The sequence below is a fragment of the Corapipo altera genome, unplaced genomic scaffold (assembly GCF_003945725.1).
Source record: "Corapipo altera isolate COAL_440 unplaced genomic scaffold, ASM394572v1 0, whole genome shotgun sequence".
Taxonomy (NCBI): domain Eukaryota; kingdom Metazoa; phylum Chordata; class Aves; order Passeriformes; family Pipridae; genus Corapipo; species Corapipo altera.
Window position 1 is genome coordinate 41,306,677 of NW_020884872.1, and position 20,314 is coordinate 41,326,990.

At 40.9% G+C, this 20,314-nt stretch overlaps 1 protein-coding gene across 5 annotated transcripts in view; it reads left to right on the forward strand.

Annotated features, from left to right (window-relative positions):
• Positions 1-344: 344 nt before the first annotated feature.
• Positions 345-20,314, forward strand: part of ABCC4 (ATP binding cassette subfamily C member 4) — a 146,074-nt gene continuing 126,104 nt past the window's right edge. Inside the window, exons 1-5 of one of the 5 annotated variants that reach the window (XM_027645466.1) lie at positions 377-517; positions 13,632-13,742; positions 15,926-16,046; positions 16,693-16,770; positions 16,867-16,917. In XM_027645466.1, coding sequence (XP_027501267.1) covers positions 444-517; positions 13,632-13,742; positions 15,926-16,046; positions 16,693-16,770; positions 16,867-16,917 — 435 coding nt within the window. In that variant the 5' untranslated portion in view covers positions 377-443. Of the gene's footprint in view, positions 518-1,454; positions 1,485-1,605; positions 1,736-8,663; positions 8,801-13,631; positions 13,743-15,925; positions 16,047-16,692; positions 16,918-20,314 lie in introns of those variants that run through there. The other 4 variants (XM_027645492.1, XM_027645486.1, XM_027645455.1 and 1 more) reach the window with 4 other exon arrangements.

Genomic DNA, 20,314 nt, shown 5'->3' on the forward strand with positions numbered 1-20,314 from the left:
GTGACAGCAAGCGTTTCTGCTGGTGTTTGGTCCTGGTAAGCCGGACTCGCCTCTGATTCGCGACGTGATTTTTCGTCCAAAGAAAGGCGGGTGGGCGCCTCGATTAGCACTGCCTGCGCTGAAGACATGCTTTTCATCAGCAAGGGACACGCACGGGGGCGAAACCAGCGGGAGCAGACCCGCGCACCGCGACCGGAGGCTAGACTCGCCCTGGGCGGCTCCCGGCGCTGCCCGGCGCCTCCTCAGCCTCCGCGGGGGAGCCGCGCCGGCAGGAGGCGTCCTGCGGCGGCGGGAGGAGGAGGAGTGGGGAGGGCCGAGGCGGGGGTGCCGGCATTCCCGGAAACAGCGCCGGCCGCCGGCAGAGCGGTGGCGGCTGCCGCGGTGGGAAGTCGCTCGTGGTTCTGCGCCCTCGCCGGGTGGGTCGGGGCGGCGTGGCGGGCGGCATGGAAGCTGTGCCCCGCGAGGAGAAGCCCAACCCGCTGCAGGATGCCAACTTCTGCTCCCGGCTGTTCTTCTGGTGAGCGCCCGCGGAGGGCAGGGGAAGGGCAGCGCCGGAGGTGCGGCGCCGTGGTGCCCGCCGGCTGGGAAGGCGCCGCGTCGGGGCTGAGTCCCGCTGGCCTCACCTTGCCCGGCCGCTTGGGAATGCTGAGCCCTGCCTGAGGGCCGCCCGGCTTTCTCTTGAGCACGGCTCCCGGCAGGGTCCGGGCGCGCCAGCGGCGGGAAGGAGGGAGCGGGGAAGGGAAGCGGCGGCCGGCGCTCCCCGCGCTCCGCCGGGCGCTACCGGCGGTGACTGTGCAGCCGCGGCTCGGGCGCGACCTGCCGCCCGCCCCCGCGGGCCCGCAGGGTCAGCCCCGCCGGCCGGGGCAGCCCCGCGCTCGCAGATGGGGCGAGGTCTCCTGAGGTGAACCCGGTGGCCCGCGACAACCAGGCGATAATCCCTGGCTGCACCGGCCCCAGACCGCAGGCGGGGTCCTGCCCACCTCGGGTAGGGCAGCGTTCAGCCGGCCGGGCGGCGCCGAGCGCGGCCCCATCGCCCCCTTCCAGCACGTGTTTGGTTCCTTCGGGAGGTGTGCGGAGGACGGGAGCTTCATCTGCCTCTTGGCCCGGGCGTCCCGGCCCGGGACTGGGCGCAGGGCTGCTCCCAGCCATTGTTCTGCTTCCCGGCTTGCATAACGGGTCGCGGGCAGGGATTGCTCATCCCGGCGAGGCGTGCTGGGCTCGCTCGCGGCGAGGGGCTTTCCCCTCCGTGTGTGAGGTGGTTTCTGAGCCGCAGAGCTGCGTGAGAGCTTCCCGGTGTAAAGGATCGCTGGGCAGCAGCCTGGCTGCTCCCACCCACGCTTCGGCTGTCTTCTCTCTGCAGGGGCCTGAGGTGTCACAGGGCGAAGGCTGGGGTTGTGGCGGTGTTGTCACAAACTTTACGGGACCAAGTGACTACTAGTTCAAAGTTAATGCTTGTTCTCTTATTAGTGGGGACCTCAGCATGGGTATTTTTCTGTACTCAAAGTGGTGAGGAATTGCAGCTCAACAGTTTAGTTGCTTTGAAATATAATAGGAAAAGATGTGCACAGTGAAACGGGAGAGCATCAAACTTCTTTGTTTTACCAGGTGCCATTTGGAAGAGGGCACGTACGGAGGTAGCGCTTATCCTACTTCGCCTTCTGTAGCCTCAACCAGGGCGCACATGCTGTGTTGTGTAGTGTGAGGGAGGAGGGGGAAGGAAGAGAGAGCATGGCAGGTGAGGCTCTTTTTTTTGGAAGCCTCTGAAAGACAAGTAAAAAACTCTTTGATCCAATAAGCAGCTCTGAGCAGGTGCAGAAGTCCCTTTTGGAAGGTAGAGGGATTTTAAAAGCCCTGATAAATTTTAGCTAAACATATTTTTTAATCAAGGATATGTCTTCAGAGGTACCATGTGCAAAATGAAAGAGTAAAATAAATAAGTACGTAAAACCCCCAAAACCCAGCTTTTATGCTTGTGCAAAGCTGCCTGTGTTCAGCATTTTGACTTTTAATTTCTTCTTCGACAGCAGGGGTGCCCATGTTGGAAACAGCTTTGCTGGGAAATCCAGGCAGAATGGTATGAATCTCAGTTGACCATGTAGCATTCCAGAGCTGCTTCTTGTCTTTTCCCTTTCCCTTGCTGGGATCTTGTGGTGTTACTGGTAGTTCTGCCAAAACCAATCCAGCTAGATGTGAAAAAGGAAGTGTGCAGTGCTTGTAGCTGGTTTTCTGACTGCTCCTGTTGTTCTTTTTTAGGATTTTTGCATTGCTCTGCATGTATTGCAGAGAAGTGTTCAGCAGCAACAATGAAGTGCCTTAAATTTCCCAAGTTTTAGACCAGCACCTGAAAGATTGCTTTTACCCTAGACATGTTTGGAGGTTCTTATTGTGAAAAGGGAAAAGTAGGTGAAAGTCTGTGCTTGTGGGATGACAGGCCTGGTAAAAGTCCAGAGATTAACTGGGATGTCATGCTTTGCAGTCAGATGCTAGTGTACACCTGTACACTAAACCCATTGAAGAAAGGGTTTAGTGGGATACGCAAAGCTTTAGAAGTTGCCTAATGTACTGTTTTTTATGTTTTATAGCAGTATAATTCACAGCAGTGAAAATACCCTTTTAAAGTCTCTTACCTGTGCTGCACGTGATCATGACTACCATCAGTATATTCTTGTTATTTACTAGTCAGCTAGCATTAGTATTTTCGTGGTGAAAATTTTGAGCTGAAATTATATCTGCAGTGGGTTAAATTGAGTAAGCAGGGGCTGTCACTTTTCTGCAATTTCATAATGTTTTACATAAAATTAAGGAAGTGTTAAAACACCCCTTCATTTAGCTATAAAGCTAATTTTACGGGTAGCTTTAAGAAATGTTCTTACTTTCTATACGAATGTAGCCATCTGATAGTTTTGTGAGTACTGCTTCATTTCGGCTGCTGTTTCACACAGGACGTTATGAGATCTTTTCATCTGGAGAACTGGAAAAACAGTGCTTGAGAAGGGCTGTCCTCTGAGTAGCGGCAGCCACCACCATGTGGTTGCTCAAGTGTGCCTGCTTTGCTCTCCAAATCCCAGGTGTTGGCTGCTGGTTGTCAATAGGGATAAAAAGTAGGGTATTGCAGATAGAAAGGCAAGAGTCCTTCGTATTTTAATTTTGCTTATCTTTTGCTCCAGGTGCAGTTTTGCCATTCTAAGGAGTCATTGATTTTTTGCCGGTGGTACAGAATAAAAGCTTAAATTATTGCCTGGTGCAAACAGGATCAAGCTCACAGGAGAAAGGAAGTCATGTTTTCATTGAGTTATAAAACTCAGATAATGAGTGTGTAGGCTGAAGATGCATTCTTCTCCCATTGTTCAAAGCTTGTCTTCTTGCTTTTGGGTTGTGACTTTGGCAAGTATGAGCATGATGAACATTAAACACTCTAGTAGTACATCCATGGGAAAGAGGAGCATCTGGATTGTGTGTTAGTACTGTTATTTTTATAATATGTGCCTTGTGTAATGTTAGTCTGGATGTTAGTGGAATTAAAACTATTTATGACAGAAGTCTGAAGGTCAGGACAGTTGCAAAATATTCTCATTTTCTATATCTCTCACTGAATTATCCATATTAAGATAAGGTTATCAAAGCCCATATTGATGTTCTGGATGTTTCTAATGTTACTGTAACCCCAACTTTCAGTCAGAAGTTTCTATGCTCACCAAACTTTATTTAAAGCTCTGACTGGTATTTCACTTATTTCACTGGTATTTCATCTCTGTTCTTGGGTTGGTTTTCTTTTTGTTGCTGGCTCAACATGCTGGTGAGAATGAGAGTTCTAAAGGATGAGTAGAAGGATTTGCTTTCTTTATTTAGGTTTGTCCAAGGAAGAGAGAATTCAGTCCAGTGTTTTTCATGTTTAAACAGTTACTCGTTATAGAAAGTGTTTAAAAATCCTTATAGTCCGTGCTTTCTGCAGTTGAGAATAACACTTTTCACATTTTGTTTCTGCTGTGGATAGTGGGGATTATTAAATTAATAACTGTACATAGTAAGAATTGCATGTTCATTAATTAGAAGGTGTATCTTTATTTGCTTATAGCATTTGTTCCCTTGAGTTATTAAAGATGCTTTTCCTATACAGCAGTTGGATATTTATGCATTCTGTTGTTCAGGCATCGAATCCACTTTAGTGGAAAGTTACAAAACACAGGCTGTGAGTAAATTTTTTAAAAACTGGGTAACTTTTATCATGTTAATAACATGAGAAGGAGGGCAAGCTGGAACACCTTGGAAAGAGTATCCTGCATTTTTGTTCAGAGAAGTAAAATAAGTTAAAGTCCTTCTAAATTTCATATAAATTTATAATTTATTTTTAATAATAATAATAATAATAACTTAATCATCACAGACTCACCATGACTATGACAAGTTCTTGGCTTCTTTGGAGCACCGGACACTTTCAGCATCCTCAGGCTGGATGCCTTTTTACATCATCACTTGACATGTGGCAATTGCCATTACAGTAACAGCATTAAAACATGAATTGAAAACTTGCTCCAAGGCATCCACACAGTTATGATTCCAAGGAATAAACCAGTGATTGTTTACCATTATCTCTTGGTGTTTGACAGCATTCTTCTTGGCTTAGCTTACTAAGTGTGTGCTTGTGGGAAAATGACAAAACCACTAAGTCTTTTTCATGGCTCTGACTTGAGTGCAGTGGGAGAAGAGTAAACCAAAAATCTTTATCTTTGGTTTCAAGTGTGAATTGAATGGGGTAAGCATAGACGTGTAAATCCCAAGATTTTCAGTGATGACTGCACAGTACGTAGCAGCTTGTCTGATCAAATGCAGTCATGTCACACACCTATTTACACTCTTGTAGCAGTGTAAATAGCTTCTTCCTCTTTCACCCCATGACTTACAGTTGGAAGGACCACTGACTGATTTTGTTGGATTTCTGAGTAAGCCTAAGTACTGCATTTTAGTCCTCTAAGTTAGCTGTCTCAAAAGCATTTCTTGCCCTTCGTTGAAAGAACTTATGGAAAGAATTCATCATTCTTCTTGGCTATTCCAGCTGTGCCACTAGTAAAATTTATCTCTCTTCTTTATTGTATCAGTGAATAGATTTGACCGTGATGAAGATTTTACATTTACTTCACATGAAAATATCAGGCAGCATCAAGCTTTGCGACTTGCCTGGGATTTTGCCTGGTATATAGTTAATTCCCACTGTCAGTGCCTGAAATTGGTGATGGTGATGTATCTTTATAAAGATCTCTGAGGTAGCTAACATTAAGTTAATTTGCTGACTTACTGGTGGAGGACAATTTGGTACTGTAAGAAACTCAGAAGAAATGTGTGTCTTCAGTATAGATAAACAGAAAACACGTTTTCAGTATTCAAAGACTGAAATCACACTTCGTTTTTTCTCCTCATTGAAAGAAGACTGAAGATCACACATGCAACTTTTTTTTAAACATAATGCCATGTTTTTTCGTTTGTCACATATTTAGTGTCCTGTAGTCAAATTTCAATCATTTGGTCTCTTGAACTACAGCATTCATTTTTAACTTATGTTTGTTTATTTTCAAGAAAGCTGTATTATGCAAAAGAAAATTTTATTTGAAAATCATTGTTTATGAGCTAGTAAAGTTGAAATATGTTGTTAAGGAGTGCTAGATTATATCCACTATGACAAGTGTGTATAAACTTTTGGAATGTTAGCATTTGCTATCTACTGTAAATATCTGTGCTTAGATACGCAATTAGATGAACTGAGTATAGTGAAACACAGACAATTTGCCTTTGGAATGCTTATGTAAAGCCCGCTCTATCATTTGTGAGGGAAAATGTCTCTCTTCTAATTTCTGCAGAACTTCAAAATTAGGAGTATGTCACACTGTTGTTTTTTTCTTCTTTCCAAAAATAATTTCTCCACCCTGCTTCTCGAAAATTCACAAGACCTTATGCAGAGAGGAGGAGGGAGATACCTCATTAGATTTTGGGAGTGGAAGGTTAGAAAGACCTAGAAAGTTTTGTATCCCTTGCACCCAACTGCTTATAATATCAGTGTGAACTCACAGGGGATTTTAATTCATCCTATTTCCATTGCTTGCCAGAAAGCACCTTAATACAGAAATTGCCGCCATTAGGTCCTACTTCAATAAATATCTTGTACTAAAATTTATTATTCTTAAGAACAATCTTCAGACCTTTGCATCAAATCTTTGGTGTTTTGGATATTTTTCTTGGCATTTGGATGCTGGGTTTGGAACCAATATTTTAGTGATAGTCAGGTACAGGTGATGCTATTCCTCCATTCCCTGCTTCTAGGCCTTGCAGAAAACGTTAGTTGCAGTATGTTTCCCCCTCTCCTTTCTTGCCCAATTTTTTCTTCTTCTTGCCACCTGGAATATCAGGAAGTATGTTAGATTAATAAAGTAATTTCATACCTGGCTGATGTGCGGTAGATGAACAGCATGAAAACATCCTGCAATAAATGCAGTCAAATACCAAATGAGTTACTGTCAGCACCAGAAAGTGGGTGTTCAGCAGCTTAGCTGCTTACGCTGTGCTGTGGATAAGCAACAACTTGGAAGATGAGATGGAGCTGAGTATCAAAGGTTAATACATTTTGGTATTGAAACTGAAAGCCTGAAGGGTGTTTTTGAGTTAATATGGCTTTGACGTAATTTCATTGTATTCTTATTTTTTTGCCTTCTGTAAGTAATGAGAAAATCTGCTGTTTAAGCCACAGTAAGCCAGGGAGGGAAGTTGCAACCAAAACATTAGTTGAAAAGCATCTGAAGAAATACCAGAACTTATTCTGTTTACTTTATTGCTTGTGGACAACTGCCTTCATAAGGGGAAGTGGGAAAAGGCAGCTTACTGATGAGAATGGGTGAGCATGTGTAATAGAAGTTTAAAAAAAAATAATCACATGATGACTATAAACCGTCGCCTCGAGTATTTATGAATTCTTGCAAAATAACACTGGAGGCTGTCAGTGTGAGTCCTTCGTTTTGTACGTCCCATCCCAGCAGTGATCTTCTGGACTGAGGGCAAGCACATAGCAGTGTTGGAATTCTGCTGCTGCTGTAGAACTTCAAGTCATGAAGGTGAGTAGCGAACAGTACAGCGAAGCAGGTAGACACCTGAGGTAAGCCAGGGGGATAAGCAAAGTGGATTTATAATCCAGAGGGCCTGTGAGGAAACACCTTTTACTTTACCAAAATACCCCATGTCCAAAGTAGGTGATTAAAGAGAAAGAAATATGTGTTACTTTGCAGCTTAGTAGTTGAAGTAGTGCTTCCAAGCTGCTCAATAAGATGAAATCCTAGTGTTACGGAAGAATTTGAGTAAACAAAGACTCTTCTGTGCAACTGTTGAAAAATAACTGGACACTGAGTGTAAACAGATGATGCTTGTAATGTAATGCACAAATAAGCTTAAGAGGAATGGGGAAAATGCAGTTTGTAAACCACCTCCTTAAGGCATTGGTTCATGAGAGTATACTGGATGTGGCTTTGATTGGGTGCTGTAAAATTTCCCAGAAGTTAAACTTCTGCGTATAATTGCAAATAAAGACAAAAAGAAAAGATTTTGCTAATTAGAAAAGTAGTCTATGTAGTCTAATTTTTCTGATTTGTCCAGTAATAAGGCAGGGGCTACTGTAATACTGCTGAGAGCCAAATTTTTCACTTGTACAGAGGAAGGTACCGTAGTATGTGAGTGCCTGACTGTGGGGTGACTGTTGTGGGGCTTATCAAGGCAACCAAGGCTTGTGGGTGCGCCCAGGGCCCTGACAGACACATCTGTTGATCTTAGGACATTTTTTATTTGTGTCAGGTTTGTAATGTAATTGCAGATGCTTCTTGGCTGATGTTATTTTACAGACTTTCTCAGTTCATGAAGAACTTGCTTGGGTTTCTAGAAAGATCTGCAAGTCTGCTCTGCAGTGCAAGTATGGTACTGTTTAAGCGTTTACAAGCTGGACACGATAGAAATCCAGAGGCACAGCAGGTCCCATCCCTGGGTTAATGAACCAGTTGAGCTGGACACTGCTATTAGTTTAATGTACCTATCTGTAATGTATTTCTTCCTCGGCTGATAGGAATTTATTCTGGGAAAATGGTAAACCTAATTTAAAAGCTTTCTTGTTTAGGAAATTTTATTTCATGTATGAAACAGAATAGCATGACTAGTCTGATGCCTGATGACCCTACCTTTTGGATAGCTGGGCCTGTCTCTCTTACATGCTGTCTCTGTGAAAAAGGGAATGACTTGAGATGTCCCCTTGAGGTCTCACTTCTCTTAGGAGGGTTAGAAAACATTCTCTTAGCTTTTTCTGCAGATCTTAGAGGCTTTCCAAAATCTTGGTGGAGTTGCTCTAATTACAGATGGTAAAAACTGGACTTTCCCAAGCAACCAAATAAATTACTGTGTTGTAATCTGAAAGGGTGTGTAATGTCAGGGCCCAGGAGTAGGGAAATGCGGGAAGTGAATGTTTATATTGTGATCTTTGTGTATTTGCTGTTTCAGAAATGAATCACTTTCTTTTTTGGTCAATACCCAAAATACTGCTGCAGAGGTGAAAAGCTTTTTAGGGTCAGTGTAGTGAGTTACCATTTTGCAGTTGTCTGTCTCTTTGGTTTGCACCAGGTTACAGAGTGATTTTTTTAATGTATTTTTTTAATCTTTATTCCTAGTGACATCAGTATTCTGGCAGTAACAGGGACAAATTCTGGGCATCTTTCCAGGCTGATGTCTTTGATCAGCTAATCGCCTTGATAGAACAGAGACATTCCCAGCAGAACAGAAGGTACTCAGGAGTCTTACGGATACTCACATTTTTATGTGTAGTTCATGCTAGGAAAAATTTGGCTAAGCTCTTTGAAAGGCATCGTGTGAACCCTGTGTTTTGAAAGAGTAATAAGATACGGCGATGTTTAAGAAATAAATATTCAAAATACTTAGCAAACAGTAAATTTGGGAAAAGTGAAGACAGCGACTAAGGGGTCCTGGTTTTATTTAAGTTGAACTGCTTCTTTGGGAAGAAATACAGAAATGTAGGACTGAGGTGTTAGTCTTTCTTCCCCATTGCACTGCTCCTGCCTTTCTTCAGGTAAAATAGATCGGTAGTCCATTTTATGTCCATCCTTGGGGAAAGAGGAGTAGTTTGCATCACTATCTTTATATTCCCTCCATTTCTCTAGGTCATCTTTAATTTTGTTTATTATTTAACCCCTTTTTATGAAAGAATAATGCAGTTTACGCAGTTTTTGGTTTCATAAATCCTATTTTTCTATTGCCTTTTTTTTATACCCCTGGAAGAAGTTGGTATTAGCTGATCTCTGTTTGGACAAAAGCCATACCACTCTAAAAGAGTAGTCTTCCTTTATGGCTAGGTTGAGGTTTCAGGGATATTCCTTATGTAGGCCATTGCTTTATTTGCCACCTTCCTCTAACAGTACTCTTAACAGCACTCTCTAATTTAACTAAGCCTTCAGGCAAGAGAAGGGCTTGGTTGATTTGCTTGTTACCAGCCTGTGACTTGAGTAACAGCAGGCTGTGTGAAGTAGGTTGGTCTCAGTTCTGCTCTAAGTGACGGGGATTCCACAGGGCATCATCTGCATGTGGCATCGTTGTGGAAACTTCAGTGAGTATGAACATGTGCTAAGCATTCTGTCTGAAAGTAGGCCTTCCAGCATAAAGTTCAGGATGCATCAGTGATGCAGTGAAGCTCGAACTCTTCTCTCTTCTGAGAGTTTGCAGAAGACCTCATTCTTGGGATAAAAGCTGTTGAAGGACTAAGTGTAATTTGAAATGAAAAAATTTTAACTTTCTTCTGAAGATCTTCAAGTATACTCTACAGTGACACAACATACTGCTAAGCAGCTTTTGTACTCCTAAGGACCTCCATAGATGAGTATTTTGGGGAAGACTAGTCAGAAATCTTAACAATGGGTGATTTTTTAAATTTTGGGGGCTTTTTAATGCATTTTTTTCCTAACTGTATAGAAGTGTGGACTTCTGCTGAGTCTTTCTCATGTTGTCCTTTATAGTAAATGAGTCACAGAATTAGTTACCACAGTTTTCAGTGTACTCTGGATTGGTTTTCCTTGCTTTCTTTAATGTTAATGTGTGTAGAGGTTGTAGTGTAATATATTACTGTTTTCAAAATTATGGTTTTGATTAGCAGAAAAATGTGAAAGGTTTTGGAGTTGCACTAGGTCTCACTGGAACTAATAATCTGAAAACCATGCACTGTCATCTCGTATCTGCTACTTAATTTTCAAATTCAGTCACTTAGTATGTACAGTGATTGGTGTGGAGAAGGGGGGACAGAAGGGATTTACTGCAAACCATAGGAACTCAGTGGAGGTGGGTGTATCATCAATAAGTTGTTTTGAGAGTTTAAGGACAGAGAGTAAACTAGATGGCTCTAACAACCCTGTATACTTGATACCATTGTCCTTCACCTGCTTGCTTTGCACGGGGACTGCCCTATGTCTGTGGTTAGCACTTTCTGCTGCAGGTGGCTGCAGTGCAGAATCAAACTGCCATCAGGGTAGAGCAGTTGCGTTCAACAGAAGCATTGTTCTGTTATTCTTCCTCTTGCCTGCCTGTGGCTTTTCACAGTGTTTCGAAAAGTAGAAGAGCGGTGTTCTATGGAGCAACATTAAGAGCATAGTTTTGTTTTCAAAAAGTGTATGTTTAAGTATATCTAAAGTGTCTTTTATTTTCCTCTGTACATTGTGTTATGTGCCAATAATGGCATGTAGCAGTATGCACTGTTCAGCATTGATAAACCCACAGCTGGAGTCCCGAGTCTGGTTTTGGTCCCCAGTAAAAGAGAGATATGGACATACTGGAAAGAGTGCAGCAAAGGGTCACAAGAATGATGAAGGGTTCTTCCTGTGAGGAAAGGCTGATAGAGCTGGAGCTGTTCAGCCTGGAGAGGAAAAGAACAGGGGGAGATCATCAATATATATAAATACCTGAGGGGAGGGTGTAAGGTGGACAGAGCCAGACTCTTCTCAGTGGTGCCCAGTGTCAGGTCAAGAGGCAAGGAGCACAAATTGAAACACAGGAGATTCCCTCTAAACATCAGGAAACACTTTTTCACTATGAGGGTGATTGAGCACTGGAACAGGATGCTTAGAGAGGTTATGAAGTCTCCCAATTTGGAGATCTTCAAAAACTGTCTAGACATTGTCCTGTATAACCAACTCTAGGTGGCCCTGCTTGAGCAGCAGGGGTTGGATCAGCTGACCTCCAAATGTCCCTTTTTAAACAACCCTAGCCATTCTGTGATTCTGTAATAATTATCCTATTTATGTTCCTTGTTAAATGTCAGAATGATTTTTGTTTTCACCACCTCTGGCAGCAGTAGCCAGTCGAATCTCATAACCATTTCCACAGATGGGAGAAGGATTTATCCCTGTGTTTTCCTGAAAAGGCTCATCCTGATTCTCATGCTAGAGTAGTTGGGAAAGATAACTTTCACTCTAGCCTCTGTGTCTGAAAGGAGACCTGTGGCTTGTTTATGGAGTACACCGTCGGCTAATGCTGATGTTGCAAGAGCCGGAACACTTGATATCGGTCTCATGAGTCAACTGAAGTCTGCAGATCTTTCCCATAACCCTCTGTCCTGGAGCAAACAGAGTCTCTCTCATCCAGCAGGCAGCAATTATTTGAATGGCCTTGAGATTATTTGCCTCAATTCTGCTTTTTACCTGTGGTCAGCTGCAAGAATGGAGACCAGAGAAGAAATGTTTCAACAGAGCAGATTCCTTGTGTCAAACCAGGCAGAAGTTCTTCTTCCTTGAGACCTTTTGTCAGAGGCCGCAGGGAAGTGTGACAGTGATTTGGGTGCTGATGCTATTTGACCATGCAATCCAAGTAACAGACTTGTCTGACAAGTACTTTCTAATTGTACTTTTAACATACATTGAGGAGTTAACAGCTCACATAAACAGTATTCACTCAAGAGTTCAAAAAGGGCTGTTAGGCATCAAAGTGCTACTCTGAAGATAGAGACCTAATTTTTGAATGAGTCACAGAAACACTGTGCTAACATGCTAAGTAGTGAAGGAAAAACACCATTAATCTCGTTTTTTACATGGAGTTTTGCCATGGAGCCTGGGAAAAAGCTTTTTGCAACAAAAGTTGCAAAAAAGTTTTCTTCAAAGTTTCTTTGAAGAAACTCTCTGAGCCCCCTCTTCAGGGTTCAGCCTGGTCCTCCACCCACTCTAATCAACAAACTGTTTATAAGCCAGTGTATACAAAATGTAGTTGGAACATGCCTGAGCAAGAAATGTAAAGCTAGTTGGTAAGTGTTCATAACCACCATTGTGGTCATGAATAAATAAATACCCTTGTTGTAAACCGTCCCAGTTTTGAATTCTCATATGTAGGCCTTCCAGAAAATAATAGGCTTCACCTAGTGCACCAGATGCTTGTGTAAGAGCTGTGTTGGTGAAGCTGGGGAATAATTATCAGAAACTAAGCAACAATTAAGAACTTTCACAGGCAGTTGAGATCAAACAGCTTGCCTTGAGTACAAGAGTATTTTTCCAAAACAGATCCACCTCTGACTTCATGGTTTTGATGGTGTTGACCAATTGAGAAAGTACTTGTAGGAAATAAGCCTGAGTGCCAAAATCCACATTTCTTCTGGAAACCAATACCATAGATTCAATAGAGAGACAGACAAAGTGGAAAACTGCAAGTTCCCTAACTCCCCTGTTCCCACTAAGCCATGCCTGTTTCAGATGTGTCATTTTATTTTGCTCCATCTCTTGAGCTACTTGGTCACTTATTGCTTTCTGCCATGCATATCTGTGCTGTGAGGCACAGCTGAAACTGTTTGGACCTCCTTGACCTGTGTTTCGGGTTTGAAGAAGGATCTGGATGCATAAAAGCCAATCTTGCTATTCTCTGATAGTGTTATTTGATCTAACAACATAGTGTTTTTCAACAAACCTGCGGTATCACCATTATAATTTGTCTTCACAGTGCTCTCATAAAATACAGAGCTTTTAAAAATCTGTCCACTAAGGAAATTAAGCTGTTAGACAGTACTTTCCTTTTTTTGAATCTGCACATTGTGTCAGCGTGCTTCTGTTTATATTTCCAGACATAGCTGAGATCTAGTAATAATGCATTATTTACCCATTTTTACATTTGAGTGGTTGTCTTTAAATTACTGACCTTTAATACTTGTCAAGATGGCAGTTGAACAGCAGCTAGTTTTCTTGTCAAGTAAATGTTTCAAAAAATGTCTTTTATTATGTATTACAATTTTATTTTTGTCAATATTTTAATGGTTAGATTAAGTTTGGGGTTTTTTTGAGTATAAGGAAACACTGTAAGAAAACAGTTGCCTTAAGGCCAAGAAGAGTTGTGCTGGCTGTCTGGATGCCTCGGTGTAAGGTGCTCTGGGGCATAAGCAGCTTTAGGAAATAGGAAATGCTTTCCCATTTGTAAAATAGGGTTTGACTTAATTCTTAAATAAAAGTGCAGTAAAATAAATGGATGTTGAGTGATTCAGAAGGAGGAAGGAAAGGGGTAAATGAATTAAATTAATATGTAAAGTAATTATTCTTTTGGTCTGCTGATCAGTTTATTAATAATTTGTATTTAACTAGGTGGTTGAATCCCTTATTTATTACTGGCCATAAACGGAAGCTTGAAGAAGATGATATGTATAAAGTGCTGCCAGAAGATTCCTCGAAGAAACTTGGAGAGGAATTGCAGTGGTAAGGAGAAAAATCATAGAATAGTTTGGGTTGGAAGGGGACAATTGTTCTCTTTGACTGTATTTTTTCTGGTGAAGGTGAGAGTCTTACTTCTAAAATTAAAAAAGGTTGTTGTAAAATTTAACAAGGTTAAAAATTCTGAAGAATTAAGAGTAATAAGAAGTAAGAGAACTTGTTTGCCATAGAAGCTTTTCAGTTTTTTTCAAGTTACACATAATGGAAGTGTATTAGAGTATTTCCATTATGTCATTTATAATTAATTTGATACTTTACAGAATGCTTGGAAAAGAAGACTTTTCATCAACTGTTACTGCAGTAATTCTTAATAAGTTAGTGTGAGTCTTCTTGCCTGTGCTAAAATACCTGTGGAAACTTTTTAAATTGCTCTTTATAAAAGTGGGTAAAAAGAGTTTTAGGGGTTTTTTTCTTTGTTGTTTTTGGGTTTGAGGGCAAACTGAATTAAGTGACAACTGTGTACCCTGTATATATGTGTGCATATTAATATATTTATATTGAAAATACGCCACTCACTGGTAAAGTGGATAAAATGCCTTGAACAGCTAAAAGCTTGCATCTCAGAGATGTCTTTATTTTGTTATAAATACTTTTTCATGGACTGCGTACTAATTCTTGTTGGTACAGACCCAGGAGGTTCTACCTTTTTATTTTAAGTGAAATATCTTCAAAGGGTAGCTGTTTATGTGAGTTGAACTATGCAACAGAGAAGGTTTTTGTCTTCAGATAATGTTTAGTTAAATATCAGAGGAAGAGGTGTCTGCTAATAAAAGGTGGCCTGTGTGTTAGGGAAGTGTGGCCTTGTTGTTTCTTGCCTTTATACTGAAAACAAAGTAAATCAGCTTTCCTGGTAATTTGATGGGGTTGGGACATTCTTCAAAAAGTAAAAAGAATCCAGAAATGAAAGGTTTTGACCGGGTCTTACATTGTCCTGTTCTGGATGAGTTAACTGAAGAAAGAGGGTAGGTGATAAACTTGTAGGAGTTGCTGTTTTTAAAGTCTTTGTAGCTGGAGAGCTTTGCCAAATTCCTTATTTGTGTCTTCAGGGAGTTTGCTGTAGGGGAAGATGAACTCTTTGCAATGATTCTTGCAGTAAAAGCACACACTTCCCATGAGTCAGCAAATGGTAGAAAATACAGCACGTAGGAAAAAATAGGGTGTACTTGGCCAAGAAGCAGAGAATATACATAAATTTCTCTTGAGCCAATAAACCCCATAGAATCTACAGACTTTCATTTCTGATTCTGAAGCCTATAGAAAATAACTCTGTAATCCTTGTAACAAAAAATAAGAGGGTAAAAATAAAAAAATGTTTTCTGATCTGTATGCTTTGAACTTGTGTGCTTTGTTGCAAATCATTGGCTTCACGCCTCAGACTCATTTCAGCCCTCAAACTATCAAGGTCAGAGGGTTGGCTGAAAATATTTAGCCTCCAGAGGAAAGGGGGAGTATCATGTCTGAGAGCAGTGTGTTTTAAGAAATCTGCATAAATTCTGATACTTTCTTGTTAATATCATGCTTGTTATTACTGTCTTTGACTTTTGATTTTTGTGCGAACAGATTGTGTCCTACTTGTGAGCAGATGTGGTAATTCAGAGGTCTTTGCCACTCTGCTGATGTAATCCTTACCTTCAGAGGGATGTGTGGAGTGTTGGGTGACAGAATTCCATATCTGCACATCCTTATTGAATCACGTGGTAGAAAAAAGAAAGGGACAGATATGAGAAAGGGTTGGGCATCACAACCTTTCTGGGAAAGGGCAGAGCTTATAGGAAGATTAAGACACTCTATACTGCCTTAGTTTAGTCCATAATCAGAAGATCATAATCAGAAGATCATATAACATAGGCTCTTAAGTAATGTGAGTGACTTCTGAACTGAGAGGAGAAGATGTAAAGAAAGGTCTCCTCATCAGCAAATGTGTCCAGGGTGATAATAGTCAACAGTGGTGAGTTGCTTGTGATTAACCAAGAGCAAATAGACCTATAATACTAAGTACTGAGCGTTTATGTGAATGAGAAGACATGACTGTCTGTTAACTCTTTTTTTATTTGATTGTATAAAGCTGACCATGGCAATCTGGCTTTAAGTCAGAAAATATTTTATTCTAGGTAATTGCCTTGTGATTTCCATTCTGTCCTCCAATATGTTTGTGCTTTGTTTGCCAGGTACTGGGATAAAGAGGTGCAAAAAGCAAAGAAGAGAGGAAAAACGCCACATTTAACAAAAGCCATTATTCTTTGTTTCTGGAAGTCCTATTTAGTTCTTGGAGTTTTCACAATGATTGAGGTAAGTGGTGTAAAATGCCATGGAACATACTTCATGGCTAACAGCAATTTAAAACTTGACATCATAGATTGGGTGGTATGAACTGGTGACTTAATGCTGTACTATTCAGAAAACCTGGTGATGTTTATGAACTCTCTCAGAGAGGTAAAACAGAGCTATACCCCTGTAGAGACTGAAATAATGAGTCATAACTGCAGGGTTGTGGATATGAAACAGCTGATTTCAGTGCATTATTTTTGAGACATTGCAAGCTACTGACTTCCTTTGTAAGACTTAACTGCGTTTTATGTAACTGAGGGAGGTGCCCAATAGAAAGAGGGTTTTTTGCTCTGTGTAAATGGCTGTAAAGGACACACTGTCATCTTTAAAAATGGAAGTGTGATACACAGTCATGCAATTTTTATAACATCAAAGGTTTTTTTGGTAATTGAGATAGTTCTCTTTAAGGTTGCAGCTAAATTGATTGATTTCTTTTGGATTATGTGTTGATAAAATTTGGCGTGACGCTTTAGAGCACAATGAAGACAAAATAATAAGGGATACGACTTGTGGCAGTATTTGGCACTTGTTTGCCTGCTTACAAAAACTTGGGTAGCATGATGTGATATGAAATTATTAATACTTTTCCCCCTTCTTTTTCTTTCAGGAAACCATCAAAATAGTTCAACCAGTTATTTTGGGAAAAATTATTAATTTTTTTGAAACGTATGATTCCTCAGATGAGGTAGCTTTGAATTTTGCATATTGTTATGCAGCTGCTCTGTCTGTGTGCACACTTATTCTAGCTATAATGCACCACTTGTACTTCTACCACGTACAGCGGGCTGGCATGAAGCTGAGGGTAGCCATGTGTCATATGATTTATCGGAAGGTAAGCAAACATATATATATTTGGTATAACATAGACATATATTTGGTATTTGACAGCTGTTTAATCATGGGAGCTAAAAAATGCAGTTATTTGTTGTATTGATGGTTGCAATTCTATTGAAGTTGCTCATTTATAGAAATGTAATACATGCTAACATGTGTCAGGCCTTACACTCTCTTTGGTAACATGGTGTCTGAACGACATCTTCAGTCTTGCTAGTGAAGGTGGTGAATTAAATAGTACTAAAGTCTTGGAGGAGGTGCCTTTTTTATGCCTGCTGGTGCTGTTGAAGAGGAGCCCCCTAGTTGCTTGTGGAAGGGTTGTATGCTGGAGCTCTAAGAGGCATCAGCATATAGCAGGAGAGGGGCAGAGCTCCTAGGGAGTGCTGGCAGTTACACAGCCTTGCAGTTTGGTCCCAAGGGAGATGTTATGCTTGGATGTCATCATCTGCTACAGTACTCTCAGTTGCCTGAGAATTGCTTCACTCTCCAGTTTTCTCCCCACCCTGCTTTGGTTAATAGTGGGATTTATTTATATTGTATTCCATCAGTGCAGTAGAATTAGTAAGTTGCCTCCTTTGCAGATCAGAGGCTGCCCCTCTCCCTTGGGGCATCCATCAGGTTTGCTCGGGGAGCGGCAGCAGTTCTGTGGGAATGCTGCTTCACCCTCCAGGCTGGCAGGAATGCTCGGCATCTTCACCTTTAGTATCCCTCCTGTTTGGGGGAAAAGGGAGAGAGAAGCAGGTAGAGGAGACATGGTTAAGATTTAAGCTGAATCCTAAAGGCAGGGTAGAGCCATTTTTTAGTATAATTTACTGATTTTACTGTGGGAGTACTGCAGGCCTCCATTAAAACCAGTGAAGTGTGAGAAGGGATGTATGTTCAGTGAGTAGTGATTTCTTTGCTGTCTGTGTGTTCTGATCAAGAAATAGTTTTTCTCAACCACAGAGGGAGTCAACGCTGCTGTCAAAGTGGAACAAGGGAAGTTATGAGTATTACCTTCGGGAAGGAGTTGAGCGACATGCAGTATGAAATGCTCTCCTTGGTGAGAGAGCAAAAATCTCAGCTGACAATGCTGAAAGGGATAATGCTCTGTGTTTCCAACTTTTAGTGCTGCTAAAACAGTGGCCTGCAAGTTCTTACTTCAGTAAAAAGCTTAATTGAAGGGATCAGGACTGTAGAGTTTCTTTGGAATGTGAAGAAATCCCACATCATTTTAACCATTAAGCATAGGTACCATCCGCTTAAGACAAACACTTGTACTATTTGTACAGGTCATGTGAAGTTTTTGGGCAAAGCAATAGAGTGAGGAGAGAGAAAATTTCTGCATTGTAAGTGGTTATTGCTTTTCATGCACACATTTATTCTCCTCCCCCTTCTGATACCTTGGAAATGATCTTCTGGGAACTTGGCTCTAACATGGCACACTGATTTCTTGTACATAAACATCTCTCTAAGGTGTTAATTTACTAAACTGATTATCAAAATGCAATTTGAAATTCATGAAAATATATATATATAGTGATGTTGATGGTTGTGTAGATACTAGCTTAGAAGCTTGGAAAAGAAATATTTGTAATATACACCCTTATTTCTAGAGATGGGATTCAATGGAAAATTTATCTCCCCTCATCTCATTAATGTTTGCTCCTGAGGGTGAAGGCCGAGGTCACAGCAGAACATTGATAAATCTTTCTAATAATTTGTCTTTGTTATTCACAGCTTATAGATAAGTAATACTTTCACTTTATCCTCCTACAGGCTTTTGAAGTAACTTGGATGCCAATTTACCAGCACTTTTGCTGAGTTGGTTAATTGCTGTAGTAAATAAAATCTTGGATTTGCAAGAATGAATAGGCTGGATAAGAGAGCATCCTTAATGGAGAATTCCAAATGCTCATAATTCCTAAGTTTTAGACCCATTTTTTTGTTTCCTGGAAAGTTAAAATCTAATTTGCAAAAGCCCTGTATTCAAACTCTTAAGATGTTTTGTGACTGGTAGGAAGTATTAGTGATGCACGTAGGGAGCTTGTAACAAAAATTAAAATGAAATCTGTCCCATGACTCACAATCTTAAGTTTTGAAACCAAAGCCGACTTATGGGAAGCTGGGTTTTGTTGCGCTTTTTTTTTTTAAGACTTAACTTTTAGAAGTTCTTTGAGGTCAGTGTACTGACTTTGGCTGGGATAGAGTTAATTTTCCTCAGCTCATGTGGGGCTGTATTTTGAATGTTGTAGAAAGGGGAAGGTACCAAAACAGGACTGTTTGGTAGAAATTGGTTATGTAAGTAAAACTGCTGCTTTGTGTTCAGTGTTTCCATTTCTTTCTGTATACTTTACAGTCTAGACAGGTTCATTCAGCCAGGAAAATGTAACTCTTATTTCACTTGAAAAAAAAGAAAAAAGCATCAAAAACAAGAAAGAAGGCAAGGAGAGACTCAAATTGCATTGCTGCTGACAATGGGAATGGCTGTCTCTTCCCTGAGGAGACAAATGGGTCACAGATGAGCACCCTCCTTTTGGCTCAGATGCTTGCATTGTTTCTCCTGAGACCATCTTTGTCAAAAGGAACTGGACTCATAGAGTGATACTGAAACTGTTTTTGCTGCCTGTGTCTGAAATAGCTAGGAAGAAGTCAGAAAGGTGATTTGGGTGGCAGGTCCAACACAGACCCAAGCCATGAGCCTCTAGCAAGACACCAGCAGTCTTTCCTGATGGCTTAGGTGAACCTCAGCACTTCATTTGAAATGATGCTTTGTGTAGTACTTTGATGGCTGATGTTCTTCCACCTATTTCAAAATTCTGGAACAGTATTTTTGAAACAATTAGTCCTTTTCAGGTTTGATTGTTGATCAAAAAGGAATCCTAATAATAACTGTTTGGAGAGGGAGAAGTAGATGTGCACTGCCTAAAAATGCAGTGTCTTTTTGAGGAGGAAACTATACCTGAAGAGAAAAAGATATGTTTTGTATATTTTTTAATTTGTGCTACAAACCTTCTAGCAGAAAGCACTGTTTGCAGTGTTAGCAAGAACTGATAGTGTAAAATGAGTTACTTGGGTGTTTGTTTTTTGCCTTCTCTCAGATCTTGTTTAAAAACAGAATTCTTGCAATTGGCCAGACATTGTTCTGATTTTAATTTGACCTTCAGGTGGAGTTTTCTGTTCCTGTTTTGTACAGATACTCATACTGAGGGGGAAAACAATGCACACAAAGAGTTAGACACTCTTTTACATAGTTTTAGTGACTTGCTATGTCGGTATTTTCCCATTTTCAGTCACTTCAGACATGAAGGTAGTTATAACGCTTCTCACAGTCATTTTCTTAATACTCTTTTCTTCAGGACTTTGTTCAGAATATGTAAACCTAACCCATGCGTTATCTAAGGTTCCTACTATGC